This window comes from Petromyzon marinus, chromosome 22 (genome assembly GCF_048934315.1).
Source record: "Petromyzon marinus isolate PM22_M1 ecotype Great Lakes invasive population chromosome 22, UKy_Petmar_22M1.pri1.0, whole genome shotgun sequence".
Classification (NCBI taxonomy): domain Eukaryota; kingdom Metazoa; phylum Chordata; class Hyperoartia; order Petromyzontiformes; family Petromyzontidae; genus Petromyzon; species Petromyzon marinus.
This window is the reverse complement of record NC_133688.1, coordinates 20,832,328-20,855,910: the sequence shown is the minus strand read 5'-3', so window position 1 is coordinate 20,855,910 and position 23,583 is coordinate 20,832,328. Positions and strand designations below refer to the sequence as shown.

Sequence of the window (23,583 nt, the reverse complement as noted above, 5' to 3'; positions counted from 1 at the left end):
TTAACTACCTGAGCAATCCGCGCGTTCATTCGGATAAATTGGATCGTAAGATCCAATCATGACGTCACTGCCGCTGCCCCTCGCTTTCCTGCTGCTCCCTCCCCCCCCTGCCACCCTTGTCCCCCCGCCCCCTGCCCCTGGGCAGATCAACGCCGAGGGCTCGCCGGACGAGGTGTTTGCCCAGGTGTGCAAGGCGCTGGACTCCCTGAAGTAGCGGCGTCTCAACGAACTCGGAAGACGACCCAGATCATCGTCATCACCTGCTCCATCCAACGAGAATGATCCCTATTGCCACCGTCTTGCCGAGAGGCGTTATCGTCAGCATAAGCACTATCTCATCGTTTGTCATCATCGTCATCGCCCCATCACCTTCATCGAATCACGATCAACCCTATTGGCATCAGCATTGTCTTAATCACCATCATCTTCACCACCGCAACCACCATCATCAACACGATCACGTATGGCTTCCATCATAATCGTCATCTCCACCACCACCATCATCGTCATCATCACCGTCATCGTCCGTACAAGATCAGCATAGATTAAAAACCGTCCATCTTATGGTCTCAGCGTCTGCTGTTGCTCCGAGCGCGCGCCAGCGTGCCAACGCACCCGTCGGAATCATCTGGCGCCGCTTCCTTCCCCGTGTCCTCCCTAAACAGATTCCGAGCGGCCTCCAGACGCGACCTCAGACAATTTTGCCGACAGTCTTAACTCTACCGCCTCCACTGCGTTTCGGAGTTTCTGTAATAAAGGATATTTATTGTTCTATACACAAACATTGGTCCTCGGTGTGGTCTCGTGAAGGTCTCTTATTCAATCTCGTGGTTCCAGTGTGGTCTCGTGAAGGTCTCTTATTCAATCCCCTGATCCCAGTATGGTCTCGTGAAGGTCTCTTATTCAATCCCCTGGTCCCAGTGTAGGCGCGTGAAGGTCTCTTTTATTCAATCCCCTGGTTCCCACCTCTTCAAAATTTCTTTCCAGCATGGAAGAGTGGGCAAAATACCCTTCTGGATGGCCTCTCGAGAGCTCCCACTCACGGGGGCCCTGGCACCAGCAATTGCAGGGCTGCACCTTGACCTGAATGAACTCTCACGATTCGGTCATAAACCACGCACGCGGTACGCTGTCGCAGGTTTCCTTTTACGCTCAGGCGCTGAAATGTTTTCTTTATTTCAGATTTTTTTTATTTTACACGTGACAATATAAACATGTCTAGTGCTGTACAAACGTCGCTATGGTCGCTACGATTAATGAACGCAACACGCTAGAGGAAGCTCTGCCAGTCACAAACACCGCTGCCACCTCTCAAAAACAAAGTCACGGCCAATCGGAACTCGGTGTGGCCGAAGGGGGCGTGACGAGGGCGGCATGGTATAACTATATATGGGCAAAGGTGGCCAGTACAGTTAGTGTTAGCAGAAGCCGATTGGCTGAAGTATTGTCTTTTTTTTCTTTGAAGGAAAAAAACGCAGCAGGAATGACTTCACGATTGTCGCCCCGGAGAATAGCGCGGCTGTCCTAATGCATTTTCTGGTCGTACCACGCGTTCGGTGCGACGTCAGACGTTTCGCCCCACGTGCCTGCTTGCCTACCTGAAGAAGCTCCCCCAGCGCGCGGGGGGCGAAACATCGGGCGTCGTCGCTAAAACCCGAACACGCGCTGGGGGAGGAGCCACGCGGCTGACACAGCCGCGAGAAACCCCAACGCAGAGTAGCAGCAGCATTGATGGGGCAGGCTCATGGGCGTAGCTCATAACCATATAGGAAGAAAGGGATCGGGACACGCGAAGGGATCGGGCCACCCGATTGGCTGTAACGGTATGCTTCAGAGCGGCGGTATTTGGCACCGCAGCGCCGCCCATCGTCGAAGGCAGGCAAGCCCATTGCGTGCCGGGTGGCACCGGGGCAGCCACCCCTGGACTCGTGAGCTCCTTGTCGCTCGCTCTCCCTCTTTAACACGTTTTAAACTCTTTTTTTAAAATTAGGATGGGTTAGGAAGGGGGGGGAGGAGGAGGGGTGGCTGGCTGGGATGTGCGCCCGAAACTCACAGAGACTCCGCTAAGCGGAGGGACACGGTCAGTTTTCATACAAAGGTTCTATGTACAATTTCAAACTCTTAAGATGTTATTCATATTCACTTTTTTCAATATACTTTAATTTCAATTTATACTTTGTTTTAAATAAACAGTGCGCAACTGCGCAAAGTGTGGCCGGCAAAAAAAACCAAAGCAATGGCACCTTCACAGAACTTCGCGCACACATACGCACGCGACAAAACTCATTAACCCAGAGTCTGGACTGATCACAACCGCGGGTTATAAACAAAAATACCCGAAGACTGGCGGCAACAGCAGCAGTAGCCGCCTGTTGTTGTGGCGATAGTGAGAACCCACGCGGGATGCACGACTCTGCGGCGCTGAAGCTCCTAAGGCAGCTGAACCCCTTCCAAGTGTTTTGGGGCAAGTGCCCCGGGCTACCGAGGAGGCAGCTGCTGAGAAAGCGTCGTCAGCGGGAGCCGCAGCCCAAAACGAACACAGCGGCTACCGTGCAGGCACGTTCCGCGGGCGTGTGCCCGTGCATGTCCGGCGCAAGTCCGAGGCTTCGTTAGCGAGAAGAAAACTTTAGAGTGACTTTTAGATGGGCTTCCGGTAACGTCACTGTTTCAGTACAATAGTTCACTGCGGGCAAATGAAACGTCGCTCAAATGAGCACTGAGATGGGACTCGTATCCTGTTTGCGGCCAAGCGACCAATGGAAATTCCAGGTTCATATGGTGGGGGCGAGTCTATCCATAGGACAACCACCGTCGGCTTACCCACAAAGCGGTAGTCATTTTATCGACCCCAAGAGAGCTGATGGGCTGAATCACAGCAGTGGTGTCACTAGGATGCTACTACTATGGTGCCAATCCCAAAAAGTCGATTTAAAGTTTTTCTCGCGAGTGTACATTGGAACTCGTGTCGGTCAGCCCGGGACACAGGGCAAAGGTACGCGTCTACAAAAGCTGTTTTGGGCCGAGTCTTTCTTGAAGAAACCTCGATCATTTGTAGTTTTTTGGAGAATACCGACGGTTGCGCGCAGTGGCCGAGGAATGTAATTTAACCACGCTACGTCTGTCGTGCATCGCGTTCCTTCCGACCGGAGCCTGAAGGCGTCACCCGAAGGAAGCAGTTCCTTCCACAGATTTTTACCTTCTCCGTAATAACACCGCTTTTTTTCCACCGCACATCCGAGCCGTGCCGTGGCCATACCGAGCCAGTCCTGGGCGGCTCAGGAGGGTGCCAGGTTGTTTTTCGAGCCGTGCCGCTAACGTCACATGCCGGTAAACGATGAGAGTTTCGGCTAGACGGCACGGTGACACCACGCTCCAATCGAACTGACCAATGTTGCGTATAACGGACGCATCATCATCATCATCATCACCCCTGTCACTGGCCCTGCTTGGCCACATTCGGATGTCTTGCGAGGCCAGCGCTCTGGCTCGGCTCAGCACGGCACGAAGTCAGCGGTCAACACCCCATGCCGCAAGGGTCCCCCGCGCTGGCTCGGCTCCGACGCGCCGGTGAAAAATGGGTACACAAGTTGCGAACGTGACGGCGAGTGAAATGTTTCAGACAATACGAAAACACTGCTGGGCAGATGCAGGAGAGGGGAAGCCTGGGAGCGGGCGGGGGGAGCGAACGTACAGGGGTAATTGGGGATTAATGAAGCGCGTGGGATGAGCGAAGAGAGCGCATGAAGCGAGAGAGAAAGACGGGGAAAGTGTAGTCATCACCGGCCGTAACACCTCGTTTGACAACACTGAGAGCGAAGGAGATTCGGAAATGACGCGAAACGAAATGTGAAATCGCCCGTCGAGGCAGCGAGACCGAGGAGAGGAACACACAAAGCCCACAGCAAAGGAATGTCTGCGTCGTATAAAAGGTACAATCGGAACACAAGTTTACTGCCAAAGGCTTCCGAGTAGCCTCTCGGTCATGGAGAAGAGTAACAAAACACTCACACAGCCCTCTCGTACACGCTATATACACGAGACACGCACGGTACAGCACACCGCTCACTCGTACACACGCACAAACACACACGCCCACTCACACAGCCCTCTCGTACACGCTATATACACGACAACACACAGCACACCGCTCACTCGTACACACGCACAAACACACACACGCCCACTCACACAGCCCTCTCGTACACGCTATATACACGATACACACACAGCACACCGCTCACTCGTACACACGCACAAACACACACACGCCCACTCACACAGCCCTCTCGTACACGCTATATACACGACACACACACAGCACACCGCTCACTCGTACACACGCACAAACACACACACGCCCACTCACACAGCCCTCTCGTACACGCTATATACACGACACACACACCGTACAGCACACCGCTCACTCGTACACACGCACAAACAGACACACCCCCACTCGTACGCTATGTACAAACACATATAGACAACAACGCACACCCATACATACACTCCGTAACACACACTGAATATATACATATACACACCACAACACATCAAAGACACGTTCACGCGTAAAGATTTTCCCTCCATTCACACTCACGCACTCACACACACTTGAGTCCCCATGAAAAAAAACGAACTCCACACACTCGCGCATGCGCCCACGCGAGCGCCCACATGCCTGCCCGCCCGCTCGCCACCTTCGGAGTGACCACCGAGGTTTGTGCTCCGAGTCCCTCAACCACGGCCACTTCTGTCCGGCCGCGGCCGCCACCGCCACGACCGGAGCGACGGCTGCGCGGTCGCTGGAAACGGGCGAAACCACGCGGAGCGCGAGTCCCAGATGGGCGTCCAGAGTCTGGTCAACGCGGGCCCGAGAACATCGACCCACCGCCAACCACAACAGCAACAACCGCAACAAGCGCGACCGAAGCGACGGCCGCGCAGGCGTTGCGGAACAGCTGACGCCAGAGGCGGGGGGAGTTAAAGTCCCAGTCGGAGTTCGGGTCAGGTCACGGCGGCTCACACTCCGCAGGTCGGGCGGGGTGGGGGGGCCGTGGGGTGGTGCCCTCCAGCGTTTGCGGCGGAGGTGGCTTGGGAGGGGCGTGGCCGCCCCCTTCACCTGTTGGCCGGGTAGTAGTTGGGGTCCAAGTAGTTGTAGCTGCCGCTCTCCGCCATGCAGTAGTCTCGGTCCAGGAGGCCACACTCGGCGCGGTACACGGGCTCCAGCCTGTGCGCCGCCTTGTGCGAGTCCGTCTCGTACAGGCTGCAACACACCGCGTCGCGTTAAAGAGGGGTCGTCAGGCGAGTGAAAAAGTGAGCGAGTGAGCGAGCGAGCAAACGGGGAACTCACCAGTCGGCGCAGGAGTCGCAGAAGTCGACGGTGCGATCGCTGGGGCACTCGCTGCAGCGCCACCGCACACCCTGGATCGGCTCCGCACCGCACGCGTCGCACTGCAAGCACACGCGAAGACACGGACGCGCACACACAGAAAGACACATACCGCTGAGGGGTCAAATCCAGTATGGCAACACACTAGCACACAACAACAACAGCTGCCATTCGCCATTAAGTGGTGGTGATGTCATTACGGCTAAGTGCTCTTGTGCCAGGCTATGTGCACTTTGACCCCACGTGAAGTGTCATATCACATACACACACACACACAACGCGCACTCACACACGGACATACCCACTGTTTCGTCCACGGCCACTTAACCTCAAATATAAACACATGGCCTGAGCATGTAGCTACAGGGTAAGAGCCGTGAGATTCCGTGGGTCGCTCTTTCTCTTTGAATAACTCCCCACAGCGGCATAGTGGTGAGGATTCGGCTCTCCCCTCTCACTGCAACAGCCTGGATTCGCTTCCCGGAACGCGTTGGGGAAGTTACGCGGCCAAGCACTAGCGTGTTCGCCGCTCGTTGCAGAAGTTCACGATTTTAAACCGGCAGGCTGTCCTGGTGCAGCGTGTATGTTAACCGTACAATGATATTTGCAAACATATGTTCAACTAATGATATTTGCCATCTGCTTCACAGTGGAAATTACAGATCCCCCTGATGTCGATTGAAACGAGGAATCTATTGCGTGGCAGTTGCCAAATTTGAAAAAAATTGCTGCACAAATTACTCGATTGGGATTAGACGTCTCCCCCAACTGTAAAACTACTAAACACAGCAGCGCATTCCGTCGTGACGGCCTTGTGCAATACGAACAACAGCGCCAACACCAAATGTACTCAATGATTCATTATGATTACACACATGAAATTAATTATCTTACATCTCGTTTGATTTATTGCTGGAAATCAAAAAGACAGCTCAACCCGTCTCGCGATATTCATCCGTAAACGAGTAAACAAGGATAACATGAAAGAGAGAGATGTACGTGACGGCCGGTAGCAGCGGCGGCGGTGGCGAGAAATCATTTCCGTTGCTACGATGAGTGATGAGTCACTTTGAATCCAGCCTGGAGCGTTCCGCGCAGAGACTGACCCCGGTCAGCTGCAGCTGAACAAGTCTCGCTCAGACACGGAATTCTAATTCGGAGGTTTTCTTGTATGTATGTGGGTAGGAAAGCGGTAGTGTAGTGGTTAGTGCACTGCTTTACGAACCTGGTGACCCGAGTTCAATATTCGCTCACGGCCAACACCAGTTAACTGAGCCGATCCTGGGCCTCCTCTAGGTCGACTCAGCCTCAAATGAGTACCTGGTGTGGTGTGTAAACATCGCCACTAGGGAGACAAAGGGGTCCGGGCGTGGTGTTGGCCACCCACCCCCTCGTGTGCCGTGCCGAACTTCACAGGTGCTCGCGAACAGCACTCGCCCCAAAAGTCTGTTCAGGCTATAAGGGGGATCTTTGTCTTTGTATCTGGGTGTACATGTGTATCTGGGTGTATGCTTGTGCATGTCTGTACGTGTCCATGTGTGTCTTTCTGTGTTTGTGTGTACATCTTGTGTCCACGTGTGTGTCAGTGTGTCCGTTTCCCCGTTTCTATGTGTGTCCGTGTGAGTGAAGTAGTTAGCGCACTGCGCTATGAACCCGGCGACCCGAGTTCAATTCCCACTCAGGACCAACATCAGTGACGATTATCTGAATCGGTCCTGGGCCTTCCCTAGGTCGACTCAGCCTAAAATGTGCAAACATCACTACTCGGGAGACAAAGGCGGCCGGGCGTGGTGCTGGCCACCCACCCCCTTCATGCGCCGTGCCGACCTGGCCGACTTTAAAAGGTGCTCGCTAACGGCACTTGCCCTGGCAGTCTGTTCACGGCTACAGGGCGGATCTGTGTCTTTGTCTCGCGTGGGTGCCTCGGTGGTAAGGCGGCTCCACACGTGGGTGCGTGCGGGGGGCGGGAGCGAGGGGGGGATTAGCGGCGGTGGCCAAGGGCACAAATCCTCCTCCCACACGCTCGCCTCGTGCCGCAGCCCGCTCGCCCCCGCGGGAGGGGTAGGCTGGCAGTCCCTCGGAGATCAATCGCACCACGCTCTGCTCGCGCCACGTGCTGCGCGTTGCATCGCACGCGGCGACCCTCGCAAGCCGATTTGTATTCTAAATTATTCATCGTCATCTTCGTCACCACCATCGCCAAAAACGGCGCTTCATTGCTCAGGGAATATTCACCGGCACCCCCCCCGCCCCCCCCACTAAATCGCCACAACCTACAACCTCCCTGAGAGTGGGGTGGGGAGGGGAGTAGGTAAATGTTTTCTGTAACTCAGCCCCAGACAGTTCCGGCTGAAATTAATCCTGAATAATTAACCTTTTCTATCACCGAGACAGAGTGGGTGGTAGTTATGGAGGAGTGTGATTGTTAGTCTCTCCGCAAACCAGACGATGTTTTTGGATTCAAGAGTTCACTGGACCGGACCGAGTGTTCCAGCTAACATGAAGGTGATCTCCCGGCGCAGCAGCTAAAACAACAGTGCAAATTCCTTCAATCCGCCCCTTTCACCCACCCCTCGCCACCACCCTGCCCCTGTCCACCCAGCGGTATAAACGGGTTGCACCGCAGTCACTTGCAGCAGGTAGCGTGTGGTAGGGTAAAGTATGGGTACTCCCCACCTCTTCCAAGAAGAGGAGCGAACCAAACCCCCTCTCTCGAGGGGCTCTCTCACGCTCCCCCGAGTGGAGGCCCTTTCACCGGCAGTGGCGTGAGGCACCGTTCGCAGGGGCTCCGGGGCTTACCGCGTGGCGCACAACCCAATAACACATTCGTCAATAACACCGTGACCTTGGCAAGAAAACGCACATCGTCAAAAGCCAACTCTACCTCTTCGGCCTTGCTGTGAAGAAGGGCCATTGACCGAAATGTTGTCCATTGAACATTTTTTTAAGGCCAGACTGTTTTTAAAGACGAGCATGTTGAGCGTTTTCTTGCTTGTGCTTGTACACCACTCGCTGCCATCGCAGCAGCAGCAGCAGCAGCGTCACTAAATAATTAGTTTAGCCCAAAAAGCGGACGGGAGATCCGCACCACGGTGACAACCTCCGCAGCGGGAGGAGACGTCGGCGAGACTCGATGAGTCGCGCGCCTCTCAAGTCCAGCCGCGTTTAACGATGCGGCACCACTCGTGAATCGGAGACAACGGGAGGAGAGAGCAAGTGAGAGAGCAAGAGAGAGAGGAAGATTTGTGATGGATAAACAGGCCGAGGACCAGATGCAAAGAGAATGAAGAGGAAAGAGAATGAAACGAGGGGAGAGGCGTGGGTGAAGCGGTGAACGGGATGGTCTTGGCAGGCAATTATTTCCCATGAGCCGTTGACGAGGGGCACACTTTGTTACGCGCTTGAAGAAATTAAATGTGGGTCCTATTCCACAAGATCCATTAGCCGGGAGGTTTCACCGGTTTGTTATGTGTGTGTACGTGTGTGTGTGTGTGCACTGTGAGAATAAAGGGTGAAAAAAGGCACGATGACGAGGGATCAATGGAGAGTACGCACTCGGCATGGCGGAGGACACAGAACTGCCTGCATATGGACGAGCCATTAGCGCGCCAACCACTCCCCCACCACTCCAGGGCTCTGTCCCCTCCCCCTCCTCCTCCAGCTATTCATTCTCCCCACCTCAACCTCCTCTTCCTCCCCAGTTCTCATCTCCCCTCCTTGCCCCCTCCTCTCTTCCTCCGCCTCCTCCTCCCCTGGTCTCATTATTCAAGAACAGACGATCGGTGCCCGAGGGCACACGCAACCCGCGTCACCCTCTCCTCACCGGCATACAGCCGCTCGCGCAGGCGCCCCTGCTGTCGGGAGCGCCAGCAATGGTTTTATCTGCACCCCGCAAGTTTCTGTGAGTGGCTGCCACAGCACAGCACACACTGCCTTGCTGACAACCAACATCGTCGTCAGCCATAGGCAATCCACTGCTGGATGGAGGACACAATTCATCCCGCTCCTGCGTTCGAGCTGGTCGCATCGCTCCATCTCCTCCGGGGATCGTACTACATGACCTCGGCGTGCTCTGCGAACTGGGTAAAACCGAGTTCGATTCCCGGCCGTGGTTAGCATCAGTGGTGAGCGATATCCGAATCAGACTTGGTCTTCCGCCTGTTTGACCAGGCGACGGTGGACTAATTTAAAATAAAGTTGTTGACTGGACTGGAAATCAATACAGTTATTCAAATTCTCATCACATAAAAAGGCCACGTACATAGGTCTATCTAAAAGACACCCTTCCCCCCCACCGTTCGCTTCAGAAAACAGGAGAATACGGTACTTCTCCTTCTAACCACCACCACCACCACCATGACTGCCCCTGGCACGATGACGTGCAGCGTGTAAATGTCAGCAGGCCCCCTGGGAGGCGGCCGTTTGACTGAGAGATTGGCCGGCGGCTGGGGCCACCTCGCCCGGATGGGCGTGCGGCTGACGGCGAGTAAAGTAAAAACTCAACCGCCATCTCTCTGTCTCTCTCGTGCTCGCGCGCGTATGTGCATGCGTGCGTGCGACCGTGCGCCTGGGTATTTACGACAAAGATGTACGGGGGGCAGCTGGTAAGTGCCCCCGATCACGCCCGCGCAACACCTCAGCTGTAACTGGGGAACGGGAGACGGAACAGCAAGCCTCCAGCGCAGAGCAATCGGCACCCTTCACTGACGCCCGATAATCCCACCCCTCCCCAACCGCACTCCCGTAACTGTGAATAGCACGTCTAGCAGAGTGCTTGTGACACTGTGTTAGTGAATGCTGGCGCAGTGGGGAGCACAAGTGGTGCGTCTGCCAGTTATCTCGGCCAGTCATCCAACAACACCTGGGGTCCTCCTCCTCCTCCTGGCAGCAGCGCGAGACTTCCACACTTCGCGTGACTCAAAGTGCACCTAGCCTGGCACAAGCGCCTGGTGACGTCGCCGTCACTTGGTGGCGAAGTCTGACTGTTGTTGTTGTCGTTGCACGTGTGTGTCAAGATGCGCGTGTGTCCGTGTTCACATGCGTCTGTTGCGTGCGAGTTACCCTGTATCCGTGGTGCTGCACATACGCGCTCTGCGCTTGCATCGCCTCCAGCCTCTGCCTGCGCAGGCGCTTCAGCTGCACCAGCTCCTGGTACTCGGGCGTGAGCCTGAGCGCCGGCGGGATTCCCTCCTCGTCCTGACGGCGCACACACGGCAGAGTTACGGACGCGCGTCTTACTTTCCGGCGGGGGCGTCTTCCGCTCCGGAGAATTTGGTGAACGTGGCAGGGGTTGCGGTTCTGCCGCTGCCTCACCGACGAGTCGTCGTCAACGGTCGCCCCCATGCGGCCTCCCACGAGGCCGTGCATGCAGCCCTCGTCACCCTCCTCGTCCTCCTCCTCCTCCATGTAGACGGGCGGGTGGTGGGAGCTCATGAATGTCGACGGCCTGAGGAGGTGGCGGTTGAGCGGGTGGTGGCGGCGGCTGGGGCCCTGCTGCTGGTAGAGCAGCACAAACACGTTGCCAAGTAAACGGCGATTATAATCTTAGTTCTTTCGGTAAAGTCACGTTGAAGGGAAACAATAAAATAATAAAATATATTATTTATTGGTTTTATATATATTTTATTATTTTATTGTTTCCCTTCAACGTGACTTTACCGAAATAACTAAGAATATGAATTACTGCAGTCACGAAAGCTTTAAATCAAAATTTAAACGATGATTGTTAAGCAGCGGTGACAACAGACGATGCTTTCTACCTCTTCGCCCTCACTCTACACAGAAAAACAATAAACGTGCGTTTAAACCCAAGGTTACACGGGTCTTACATTATCCCTGTTTTTTTATTTCATCCAGCAGTGGATAGGCCATTATTGATGGCAATGATGACCGTGACTGTGAGCAATGAATCAACGAATCACTACCTGCCTAAATAATGGACAGAGTAATTGGCAGACGGAGCGAGACGGCCCTGGGCGTTGCGCGTTAACAGATCAGGATGATTGGCAGGAGATCAGAGGACAGCCTCAGGTGCTACGAGTTAACGTACTCGGCTGACTGATGCTCACAGACGTAACAGCGGTGACTCCAGCTCACGGGAACGCAGCACAGCACAGGCTTAACGGGGCACAGTGGGTCTTTGTGGAACTAGTTTTGTGGCTTTCCCCAATTTGGCCACGACTGCGCCACCGCCGTCGTGTCATCACGAGATGCGGAACCCACTTGCCGAGCAGTGCCACCCTCTTCGTGTGTTGGAGAACGGCCCGCAGAAGCGGATATATGACCGAGCCCTTTAAGCGATGTCTGGTCTACACAGTAGAGGGCAGCACTTTTTCATTGACCCTGCTGCAGGCAGAGTAATGTTTGTCACATGGCGGTCAATCTGATATTTTTAATTCTAAGTGTTTGTAATGTAGCCAAATTATGTGCAGAACTGTGGTGGATCAGTGGCACAGTGTAGTGCACGACACGCTATGAACTCAGCAACCAATGATCGATTCCTGGCCACAGCTAAATTCGGTGGCGAGCGATATCTGAACTGGTGCTGGGCCCTCCCTTAGTCAACCCACATTGACCAGCGTAGTGAAATATGGGCAAACAATGCCCATGACCGACACAACGTGGGTACGCCTTCATTCAGCATTGGATTTAACAATGCTGATGATGATGTACACGAGTGCAGGAACAAATTTAATCATGGTTTTTTTTTAGTGGTCATTGGTGACCAGGCTGACACCAATATCTCGCCACACTTGAGAAGCCGGTTTAATCACAGGCAGCTCAAACCGAGGATCTCAACAATGCCGACTCGTTGCAGCTGAGTGCTGCAAATGAGCGGTGCAGCTGAGCGGTGCAGCTGAGTGTTGCAGGTGAGTGGTTTCGCTGAGTGATGCAGGTGAATGTTGTAGCTGAATGGTGCAAGTGAGTGTGTAGCTGTGTGGTGTAGGTGAGTTGTTTAGCCGAGTCTTGCAGGTGAGTGTTGCAGCTGAGCATTGCAGCCAATTGGTGCAGGTGAGTCGTGCAGCTGAGTGGTGCAGGTGAGTTGTTTAGCTGAGTCTTGCAGGTGAGTGTTGCAGCTGAGCATTGCAGCTAATTGTGCAGGTGAGTGCTGCAGACGGGTTGTGCGGCTGAGTTGTGTGGCTGAGTGTTGCAGGTGAGTGTTGCAGGTGAGTTGTGCAGGCAATTGGTGCAGGTGAGTCGTGCAGCTGAGTCGTGCAGCTGAGTGGTGCAGGTGAGTTGTTTAACCGAGTCTTGCAGGTGAGTGTTGCAGCTGGGCTTTGCAGCTAATTATGCAGGTGAGTGGTGCAGCCGAGTGGTGCAGCCGAGTTGTGCGGCTGAGTGTTGCAGGTGAGTGTTGCAGGTGAGTTGTGCAGCTGAGTGGTGCAGGTGAGTGGTGTAGCTGAGTGCTGCACATGAGTGTTGCAGCTGAGCACTGCAGCTAATTGTGCAGGTGAGTGGTGCAGCCGAGTTGTGCGGCTGAGTGAGTGGTGCAAGGCGCAGTGTAGGGGAAGCAGCGGCAGCAGGCAGGGGCTGGGCCGCGGTTTGCGAGCGCACCTTCTTGGTGTACATGAAGAGGTTGGGAGTGCGCCCGGGCACGGGCAGGCCGGCCTTAGCCAGCTTGATAAAGTACTTCTGCACTCTGCTGGCCACCTGCAGGAAGCACACGGAAGCCCCAGCGCAGCCGCAGTCACAACACAGACGCGCGACGCATCTCTCACTGTATTCTTCACTTTTTCTCCCTCTCTTTACAACCCTAGTGATCGTAGGAATGTAATGTATTAATTTATACAAGCCTCACAGAGGAGTCTCAATCTCATTGGTTTTTTCGGTAAAGTCAGGTATGTAGAAATACAAGAAAAATTATATTAAAACAAAAAAACAATCACGACATTTCGATCACAACGCAAGCGATCTTCATCAGGTGTCAAGAACAAATCACGGAGGTAAATACAACAAAAAACCTGAAAAAACATGAATGTTTTTTCAAGTTTGTTGAATTCTCGTCTCTCATCTTTTTGTTGTATTTACCTCCGTGATTTGTTCTTGACACCTGATGAAGATCACTTGCGTTGTGATCGAAACGTCGTGATTGTTTTTTGTTTTAATATAATTTTTCTTGTATTTCTACATACGTGACTTTACCGAAAAAACCAATGAGTAATTTTATGCAGTCACGAAAGCTTTAATACTTTATGAGTCTCAATCTCTTGTTCAGAGGGGTCCTGCATTGGGCTATCATTATTTTATACGACTGCTTACAATAATAATTCACAGCCCCTTGTTAATCCACTGCTGGTAGTGGAGGCCGTGTCAGTGATGCAACTTTTTAACCATACTTTACCATGCTGGTCAGTGAGGGATGGTGAAAGGGTGGGAGGGGGGGGTTGCTCTGCCAGGACCGGTTCAAATGTCATTCACTCGCCGCCAATGTTAGCCTTGGCTTGGAATCAAACTCAGGTTGCCAGGGTAAGAGCGCAATACACAAACCGCTGTGACACTCCTCCCCAAGCAGCAGCAGTGGCAAAGTGGTTAGCGCACTGAGCGACAAACATGGTGACCCGAGTTAGACTCCCACTCAAGAGTCCCACTCACGGCCAACACCGGTGACGAATATCTGAACCGGTCCTAGGCCTTCCCCTAGGTCGACTCAGCCTTAAATGAGGACCTGGTGCGGTGTGTTAAACTTCAGCACTGGGGAGACAAAGGCAGCTGGGCATGGTGTTGGCTACCTAACCCCCTTCGTGTGCCGTGCCGGCCTTAAGAGGTGCTTACTAACAGCACTTGCCCCGACAGCCTGTTAAAGGCTATATGGGGGATCTTCGTCTTTGTTTTTTTGTGCTTGCTCCTCCGTATACTGCAGACATAAATGGAATGCTATGGTAATGCGACTGCAGGCACAGGGCAGCGAGTTTAGACGTGGAGTGGAAATTGTCTTCCTCGTGTCATCATAACAACCCGCTGTGCAGGCATATGCAGAACCCATTAAAAATCAATGCAGACTCCTGGTCCAATTCATGTTTATTAAATGCGTGTGTGCTCTGTTTTGTAATCATGTTAACCTCGAATAGAACATTTACATTCACATGCATCACGTGTAACGGTACACATACATACATAATATATACGATGCTTCCACACCTTTGCTCCCCGCCTTTATCTATCCCCAACGAACAGCGTGGTGAAGTATGGTCAAATAACCTTGCGAGTCACATGATGTCGGCATGCCCTCATCCAGCGGTGGATCAACACAAGGGCTGCACGTTTACACATTAACCCAATCGCTACAGTTGCACAGCATCGGCTCACACCTACGAGGTGGTTGGCACACCGCATCACGAACCCAGCGACCCGAATTCAATTTCGTGGCATCAGTGGCGAGTGATATCTAAACTCGCACCAGTCCGAGGCTTCCCCGAATATAACGTACAATAATCAGGCCTGGGAAGACAAAGGTGGCCAGGGAGTGGTGCCTGCAAGCCACACCACGCCCTCGCGTGTCTTTCAGGCCTTCACAGATGCTCGCTAGCAGCACTTGTCCCAACAGTGTATTAAAGGCTACGCAGGGGACATTTGTATTTGTCTGCGTACATGCACGTGCGTGGGTAGATACACATGCGTGCTTCTGTACACACACACACCTGCTTGGGTGTGCGGTTGCCAAGGGCGGTGGCGATCTTCTGCCAGCGCCGAGCCTCCACTTCCTCGGGCGGGTGCTGCACCAGCAGCTCCTCGAGCCGCTTCTGCAACGGTCGCCATGGTCACCATCGCCACGGTTACCATCGCCAGGGAAACAATGCAAGCTCTCTCTCTCTCTCTCCCACACGCCCTGTGCTCCACTCCTCAATTACTGCCGAGGCAGCAAGAATACAGCTGGCACTTGGTGGCTGAAGGAGTGTACTGGTGGATGGGATGAGTATATTGGGAGGTACTAGAGGGTGGGAGATGGGAAAAAACCATGCTGGGAGACGGGGGATCAGGCTGGGAGGTGGGAGATGAGGCTATTAGAGAGGGGAATAAGGTGGAAGACGGAGGGTCAGATTAGGAAACAGGAGCTCATATTGAGAATGGGGGATCAAGGTGGGAGGTGACGAATCAGGTTAAGAGGTGGGAGGTCAGACAGCAAGACTGGGGGATCAGTCTAGCAAGTAAGAGCCTATGCTGTTGGATTAGAGAGCTGGTTGATAGGTGCAACGATGAGACAGCAGGCGAGACAGGAGGCTGGTGGGTCAGACAGAGACAGCAGGTGTGACATACGTATGCTGGCGGCTGGCGTACCTGCTCCTCCACCGTCCACAGCTGGTTGAACGTCTCAGGCTTTTGGCCCTCGCACAGACGTCCCCGTACCACGAGCCCCATGTGCGAGGACCCCGGCGTCAGCCCGTCACCCCCCAGACTGCACTCGCTGCCACTGTTGCTGCCACTGTTGCTGTTGTTGCTGCAAATGTTGTTGACGTTGTTGCTGCCGCTGCTGCCGCCACTGTTGTTGTTGTTGCTGTTAGGGGGAAGAGCGGCTGAGGAGCTGGCGGCCTCGGCGAGGGGCGGGAACAACTTCGGCACGCCCTGGGCCTCGCCCTCGGCCTCCCGTGGGCCCTCGATGGACGCTTTCCGTTTGGACACGTCAAGGGGACTTGCCGGGCGTATTGGGTAGCCTGCGCACACAAAGACCAAGATCCCCCGTATAGCCTTAATAGACTGATGGGGCAAGTGCTGCGAGCGAGCACCTATGAAGTCGATCAAGGCACACGAGGGGGTGGGTTGCCAGCACCACGCCCGGCCACCTTCATCTCCCAAGTGGCGATGTTTACACATTGCACCAGGTACTCATTTAAGGCTGAGTCGACCTAGTGGAGGCCCAGGACCAGTTAATATAATCATCACAGTTATTAGCCATGAGCGGAAATCGAACTCGGGTCGTAGGGTTCGTAGCGCAGCGTGCTAACCGCTCCCCACTGCCTGCGCACACATGCACACAGATACATGGGCAAAACAAACCAGGAAGAATACTCACGCTCACGCATGGATTATATCTCGCTTTCAAACATGCGTTTGCTCCCCGGTTCTGGCCGTCTTCCCAAGCGCCCGTCTGCGGATTTCCACACCCCCGTGCGAAATCTGTGCCCGTTACAAATTCTACAGCGTCTTGAGATGCAATCTGCATAAATGACGATGCTGCATGAAAATAACAGAATATTATTTGTCCTGGGAAATGTTTAGCGATAATAACGTTACGCTTCATGCCGGACAACAAGGTGATGTCACGCGTGATAATTTAATGTTATCTCCTTTGCCAAAAAGGCACAGCCATTTATCACCATTTTTGCATTATAAAATTTGCTGTTTTTATAGGGTATGTGCCTTAGCACGAATCTTATCATACATAGTATGTATTATATACACTGGATATTTTTATTCTGTAGATGTTTCATATCACAGTCAGTTTTTCCCAAAATTGATAATCAAACATTAATCGGGTCGCCTCATTGAACAACGTATTGCTTTGATTAGCACGGTTGGCTACATACGGTGCAAAAGATATTTAACATACACATTTAAAAAGCTTCCCCCCTCACCTTGCTATTGCACATATTTGTAACTTAGATTTAAAAGTCATCAAGAATATCATTGTTCGCATTTTCCACCCTTGTGTGGCACCGGAAAGCCATGTGTTGGGCCAGTGGCTCTAGGGTCAATGGTGTACCAGGCCCAGGGGCGGAGCCACAGGGGGGGCTGGGGGGGGGGCTTAGCCCCCCCTAAAATTTTGGGAAAGTCGGTAATCGGGATAACCGGATATCCGGCTGCCACATTGTGCTGCCCTGCAGGCTGCTTGAACAGGCTGCTTGCCTTTCGAACTTATTAGCCACATCAGCGGCTCCGACCTATTAATAAACTCCGCGTTCAAATCCAATAAAATTTGTTTTATACATTTGTGGCGTCCATTGGAAAACATACACTGGATATCTCAGAATATTGAAGTAAGCCCCCCCCCAAAGTCAAAATCCTGGCTCCGCCCCTGACCAGGCCCCACCTTTGTCGAAGCTGAGCTTGAGTCTGCGTGTGCAGTGCCTCTTGCCGGAGGCCTCCTCCATGGGGAAGGCGGCGACCCCCGACGTGTAATGGTCCCACGCCAGCGGAGGCAGCTGCACCACCCTTTGCGGTGTTGGCAAGCCCAGAGGTTCCTGGGAACGCACAACAATTACAGTTGCTAGTGCCAGGCTAGGTGCGCTTTCTTGATAAGGAATGCATTTGCCCTCCGAGTGGTCCGTACACCCATCCGCTTGTATACACATGTGGGGAACGCGTAACAATTACAAAGACAACTGCAACACTTGTGTCAGGCTATGTGCACTTTGACGGCAGATGAGTGGTCCTACGAGTGACCGGGTTGGCAACCAAAAACGTTCCTGGACACACGTGGCGACAACAACAGCTGTGATGCATCTACAGCAGCACATGCGCCAGGCTAGGAACTTTCATTGCAGACTCACAGTCCCAGGAGCTAGTAATTTCACCGAATAGATTCCAGGTCGCTAAACTCTGGGACGTGCAATGTGATTAGTCGCCACGGCCATATTGAGGGGTATACTGGATGTGGAGAGCTGCAGAAACTTGGCCAAGTTGTTCAATCATTATAAGCCGTGCTAATGAGCTCAGCGACGAACGCAGGCACAAGATTTCCGTCGTCGCCCACGCACCTTGTTCTGTATCTGCTGTACGAAGGTGATGGGGTCAGCTAGCGCGGCACGCTGCTGCGCTGTCATGCTGTCCACGTCGCGGATGGCCTGTGCTCGCTGGGCCTCCAGCACCACGATGGTCTGTAGCAGCCGCTGGTAGCTGCCCGGGGACGAGACATGGCACGGGGTCGTTAAGAGGGATGATCAGTGCAGCGCGCCACATGCACCAGAGTAAACAAACGGAAGTTGACACAGGAGTTCGTGCGACTGTCATACAATGACAACAATTTACAAAGTATAGAAAAAAGTGACCTGATACTGGATCATGTCACTAGGCAGTTTACCAATTTTCTCATGGATGTTAGAGCATTGCACTGCTTCCAATGGAAACGTCTGCAACTCAACGTATGATGCAGATAGCGCAAGTGCAATATAACTTCTATCAAAATATGAAATAAAAAAGATTTCACGGCACACATTAATCTCTGCGAGCAACCCACCCAATCGTGACCCAGCAAACTCACTCCTTGTTGTGTTTTAAGGCCACGTGATCCGACTCGAAGTAATACACATCCGGATCTTCCTCCTCTTCCTCCTGCTCCTCCTCCGGCTCCTCTACCTCCGGCGCCGGTTGCACTTTGCTCACTTTCCCGCAGGCCTCTGCTTGCGCCACCATCGCACAAGTCGCCTCGCTCACCCCCTCCGCCTTCTGCGGCATCTCGGTAGGACCGGGCGGTGCTCCGGTCACACTGTCTGCCGCCGCAGCCGCCTGGCCCGCGTGCCGACCTTTGCCCTTTCGCGGCGAAGTCCTCAGCGGCGTTTTGGGAGCTACTGGAGGGGCGGCGGTGGTAGCGGGAGATGCAACCACGGTGACTCCAGGTGCTTTACACGGTTGCTGCTGTCGGTCAGGAGAGCTTGGGCATCCCTCCGTGACCGCGCCCACATGGTCCGGGGCTGGTGCTTTCACACTGTGGGGCTGGTGCGCCGTCGTGGCACTCGTACCAGCTGTGTGAGCCTCCTCCACGCACAGCCCCACTGGTGGTGACGCAGCACAGGGGGGCGCGAGGTGTGGTGTGGGCTCGGCGCAAATGCTGGCTCCCCCGTTCGCGAGCTCGCTCAACTCAGAGACCAGCTCGCCCGTCACCAAGAATGCGCTTTGCGCGTCGCTATCGCATCCGTTCGTGGTCTCCGCGTTGTCGGCGCTGGCAACGGGGGTGGCGCTGGCCTTTTCCACAGCGTCCAGGCCACCGTTGTCCAAGCGGACCAGCAGATTGTCCTGTGCCTCGCATTTGTTACCACCGCCACTGCCTTCGTCATCATCATCATCATCATTGGCGCAATCCTGGATGGAATTCTCGGTTGTTCCAGCGTTTTTTCCGCCGCTGCACACACCGGGGGTAATCGGCAGCGCCTCCTTCTTCCTGTCCCCACTCGCCGGCTCAATGGTCTCCGAACGAGAGCAGCGCTTGGCTCGCTTGGGCACCGGCGGAGGCACGGCCGCCGCCGCCGCCACCGCCACCACGGCAGCTGAGGAGGGCGACAGTTCCGTGTCCTTGGAGGAAGGCGTGCGCTTGCGTGTCCCGGGGGTCCAGCACGAGCCGTCGCGCCCCCCAGCCGCTCCGCCTCCGGCTCCGGCTGCCGGTCCGGGCCCCGTGGCCGCTGGCGCCACCCCAGACTCGGGCCTGCACCGCGTTGGCGGTGGCGCCGGCAGCGGTGGCCCCGCCGCGGCGGCCTGCGTCGTCCTGGATGCCTGAGAGGCCTCGTCCTCGCCGGGGGGAGGCGGTGCGGGGGCCGGCGGCGCGAAGACCGGTACGGGCGGCGTGGGCACCGAGGGGGGCACCGGCGGGACCGGGGGAGGGAAGCTGACGGTGCGGTTGCGGAGGCTGCGGCCGCAGAAATTGTCGTCGAGGCCGTTGGCGCCGCCGCCGCTGGCGGTGGAGCGCGTCAGGCGCTGTGGTCTTGGAGCGGCCATCTCCCGCCCAGCGCCGTCAGCATGCTGCAGTCCGCGCCGCTCACACAGATGTTGAACCTGCGGGGTCGGGGACGACATCAGGGTTGTAAAGAACAGACATCACCAACAGGGTTCTTTCGCTAGAGCTTATCCGGAGGCCGACATGATTTAATCGGCATGTGCTTGCGCGCCACCTCATGTTATGGCATCGCGCGGTGTTGTGACATTGTCACGTCTGCACATGTGACCACTTCAGGTTATTCACAGACTCTTACACAAAGCAAATGAATGTCTAAATAATTTACAACTGACCTCCAACAGTTGCTCTTCATAAGCCAAACGAAAGGTGAACACCACCCCAGGTCTCTCACCTCTATCTCTTGTTTACCTCTTGTTCATCTCACCAATTATCTTTATCTCTTGTCTACAGCTCTCTCCAACCCTCGATGTCTTGTTAATCTGTCATCTCACCAATGTGTATCTCTTCTTGTGAGCTATATCTCCAAGCAAACCAGAGCCTGGCAGGCCACTCCAAGAGCCTTCCACAAGTCACATTTGGCCCAGATGTCACCAGTTTAAGAAGCCAGCTCGAAAATGCTGATTGGGCTCATAAATTGTCGAAAGGACACCTTGGCCGTTGTGAGGAATGCTGGACTAATGTATCAAAACGATGCCGAAATTACCCGCAACTAACATTATTTTTTCCATGAAAAATAGTCGAACATTAACCTGCACACACTCAATCATCAGTTTCCTCAGGACAATAAAAAGTGATAATGGTACCAAATGATTTTATTTTAACAATTGTACTGTTCATACACTACTTACTACCTAAACGGTTTAATACAAATGTTTGATTGTATGCCATTACCAGCACAGATGCTAACGCCAAAACAGAATTTCATCATGACTCTGGGGTGTTAGTTACGCTGAAAAAGAAATGACACGTCACTTTTACAAGTTGTACTTGTAAAAATAGCAGCAGCGTGGCAGAACACATGTTTACATTTAGTAGGACACATAATTCAATTTGACAAATGTAGTACTCAAATATCCACTTACAGCCTTCCACTGCCGATACTCGCCACCAAATCACCCTGAATGCACCGGGTCTTGTAAGAGCAATGAAGCTAATGTCGTAGCCAGGTTAGTACTTGGATGGGAGACTGATTGCAGAGTGCCAGGTGTCACACGGTTGAACTGTGAAGTGGTCAGAATATATCGCTGTGTCTCGGTGGATTATGAGATCTATCTGTGCTGAGCTTTGAGTGTTACCCCCCTCGTATGCATACGTGGCGAGTTCTTTCTGGGTTCTCCAGTTTCTTCCCACATGAAGCGAAACAATCATTTATGGAATTGGCCAAACATCCCAGAGTACCAGTATCCTCCTGAAAAGGAGCCTCGAGATTCAGTGAGGCTCTTCTGGCGGCGCTTGGCACAATTACACACCCAAGAACCCCCTTCCTGCACCACACACGGTTGCATGCGCATCGGCCACACGCGTACATCCTTATCACCCACACGTGCACGCACGCTTAAGCACAAAACACACAACAGATTAATGCCACATCCCCCTCCCCTTCAAACCACGCGCTCCACGAACACCAACCAAATGCACACGCACCAGAACATCCACACCTCTCGACTCACACCACCAAAACACCGCTCACGTGGAACACGCGCCCCCCCCCCATCACACCCCACTCTGCACACCCCAACACTGTGCCGACTTCTCCACTCACAGCTCGCACCCACCGCACTCCACACGTCTCGCAGCATGCACCTTTACTCTGCTCACTCGCACCCTTTCCATGCACAGCCCCTGACACCACCGCCCCCACCCTGCCGCCCTCCGCGCGCCCCATCCCTGCCGCGCTGCTAGCCGAGCCCGTGGTCTCGCCCCGATCCCCGGGGCTAGGCTAGGCCGCACCACCTCCCCGCCCTCCACACCCGCGCCCCCCCTTCCCCAAACCCTCGAGGTGGCCGCGTCGGCCGCCTCCCTCCCTCCTCCTCGCCGTCGTCCCGCTTCTGGCCCCCGCGACGCGCGGGTCACCTCACCCAAGACGGTCGAGAACGACAGCAAGAAGAGGTGAGGGCGGCGACGAGGAGGAGGAGGAGGCTGCGGCTGCTGCGAGCGGGCAGCTCAGCGAGGAGACGCGGGAACAAAAGCCATAGTGGCACAGGCCGCGCCGCCTCCCAGCATGCACTGCGCCGCGCATGGCGGCCCGGGGGGGGGGAGGCTAGGGCAGGGCGGGGGGCAGAGCGGGGGGGGGGGGCAGAGCGGGGGGGGGGGCAGAGCGGGGGGGGGGGGCAGAGCGGGGGGGGGGCAGAGCGGGGGGGGGCAGAGCGGGGGGGGGCAGAGCGGGGGGGGGGGCAGGGCGGGGGGGGCAGGGCGGGCAGAGCGGGGGGGGCAGGGCGGGGGGGGGCAGAGCGGGGGGGGGCAGAGCGGGGGGGGGCAGGGCGGGGGGGGCAGAGCGGGGGGGGCAGAGCGGGGGGGGCAGAGCGGGGGGGGGCAGAGCGGGGGGGGGCAGAGCGGGGGGGGCAGAGCGGGGGGGGGGCACCGTGGCGGGAGGCGGCCCACTGCCACGGTGCCTCTGTTGGTCGCGCGCACTGAGGGGAAATTAATGACAACAAATGTGAAATAATCAATGTGCCAATCGATGAGGGGACGAATTAAAAATGTTTGTGTGTTGGGGAGGGGGGTACACGGTCGGTTTGTTTTTGGTGGCAGTGGGTGTAAATTAATTTAATCATAACAAACGGAATGTTGACAACTTCAAAGTAGATGTTTTTGTTGTTAAGAACAAGCGTCAGACTTTTGCTTGGGAATGGTCCCTTTTTAGAAATTAGAATATTTAGTTTTGTTGGAAAATGTAAGTCTTTTTGGAGGGAATACATTTGAGACTTTTGAGAAACTTGTCTTGGCTGGGATCTATATTTTTCTCAGGGAAAATATTTTTAAAAATTAGTTTTAGCGGATTATTTGCTGTTTTATTGAAAACAGATTTGAGTTTGTGTTCATTTCAGTCCTTAGTTGGAAACAAAATGCAAATCTCTAACTTGGAAATTCTTCACTATTTTGCTTGGTTTTGTTGTAGACAAAGGTCAATATTGAACAAGACATCTCAATATTCGTTTCAAATCTCAACATTTTGCTTTGTTGGGAACCAATGTCTGTCTTTTGGGAACACAAATTGCTTTTTATTTTAGAGGAACAATTTTTTAAAACTCTTTTTTATAAACAAAATTTCACACACGTTTGGAATTAATTGGTCGCTCGTTTAAATCTCTCCAATAATTTAGTTTATTGAGAACAAATGTAAGCTTCTTGTTGATTGCTAATGTTTAAAATGTTTAAAAACACACGTTACAAACAAAACCCTCAATCTTTTATTTGGAACATTTTCAACCTCAATCTTCCGTGTTTTTTAGGAAGTCTTCAACACATTTGTAGTTTAACTGGGAGCTAATGTGAGCTTGTTTCGGGAACATTATGTTCTGAGCAAGATAAATATCTTGCGATGAAATTTTTTGTTCAAGTTTTTTTCAAATTATTTGGCATTTTTCTG

General features: G+C 53.9%; 2 protein-coding genes across 17 annotated transcripts in view; one reads left to right on the top strand and one right to left on the bottom strand.

Annotated features, from left to right (window-relative positions):
* The window catches only part of LOC116944829 (adenylate kinase isoenzyme 1-like), a 31,812-nt gene extending 31,030 nt beyond the window's left edge, over positions 1-782 (top strand). For all 15 annotated transcript variants that reach the window (XM_032958594.2, XM_032958592.2, XM_076068851.1 and 12 more), the window contains one exon: positions 146-782. In XM_032958594.2, coding sequence (XP_032814485.1) covers positions 146-214 — 69 coding nt within the window. In that variant the 3' untranslated portion in view covers positions 215-782. The remainder of the gene's footprint in view (positions 1-145) is intronic.
* Positions 445-22,229, bottom strand: ZZZ3 (zinc finger ZZ-type containing 3). 2 transcript variants are annotated; one of them, XM_032958626.2, is made up of 11 exons: positions 22,073-22,229; positions 18,588-20,092; positions 18,085-18,223; positions 17,418-17,568; positions 15,668-16,041; positions 15,031-15,132; positions 12,947-13,042; positions 10,706-10,888; positions 10,454-10,588; positions 5,354-5,454; positions 445-5,266 (listed from the first exon to the last, which is right to left on the bottom strand). In XM_032958626.2, exons 2-11 carry the CDS (start codon positions 20,033-20,035, stop codon positions 5,119-5,121), a joined length of 2,877 nt encoding a protein of 958 aa, XP_032814517.1. In that variant the 5' UTR covers positions 20,036-20,092; positions 22,073-22,229; the 3' UTR covers positions 445-5,118. The 2 variants fall into 2 exon arrangements, with proteins under 2 accessions (XP_032814517.1, XP_032814518.1); XM_032958627.2 differs by having other exon boundaries at positions 10,706-10,885.
* Positions 22,230-23,583: the final 1,354 nt, after the last annotated feature.

Bases quoted from the DNA above. Each gene is read 5' to 3' on its own strand.
- ZZZ3 (XM_032958626.2), bottom strand. From the start codon at position 20,035: ATGGCCGCTCCAAGACCACAGCGCCTGACGCGCTCCACCGCCAGCGGC. The intron at 17,569-18,084 runs GTGCGTGGGCGA...GTGCGTTCCCAG, and splicing joins TACAGCAGATACAGAACAAG to GAACCTCTGGGCTTGCCAAC. The intron at 13,043-15,030 runs GTGTGTGTGTGT...TGCTTCCTGCAG, and splicing joins GCAACCGCACACCCAAGCAG to GTGGCCAGCAGAGTGCAGAA.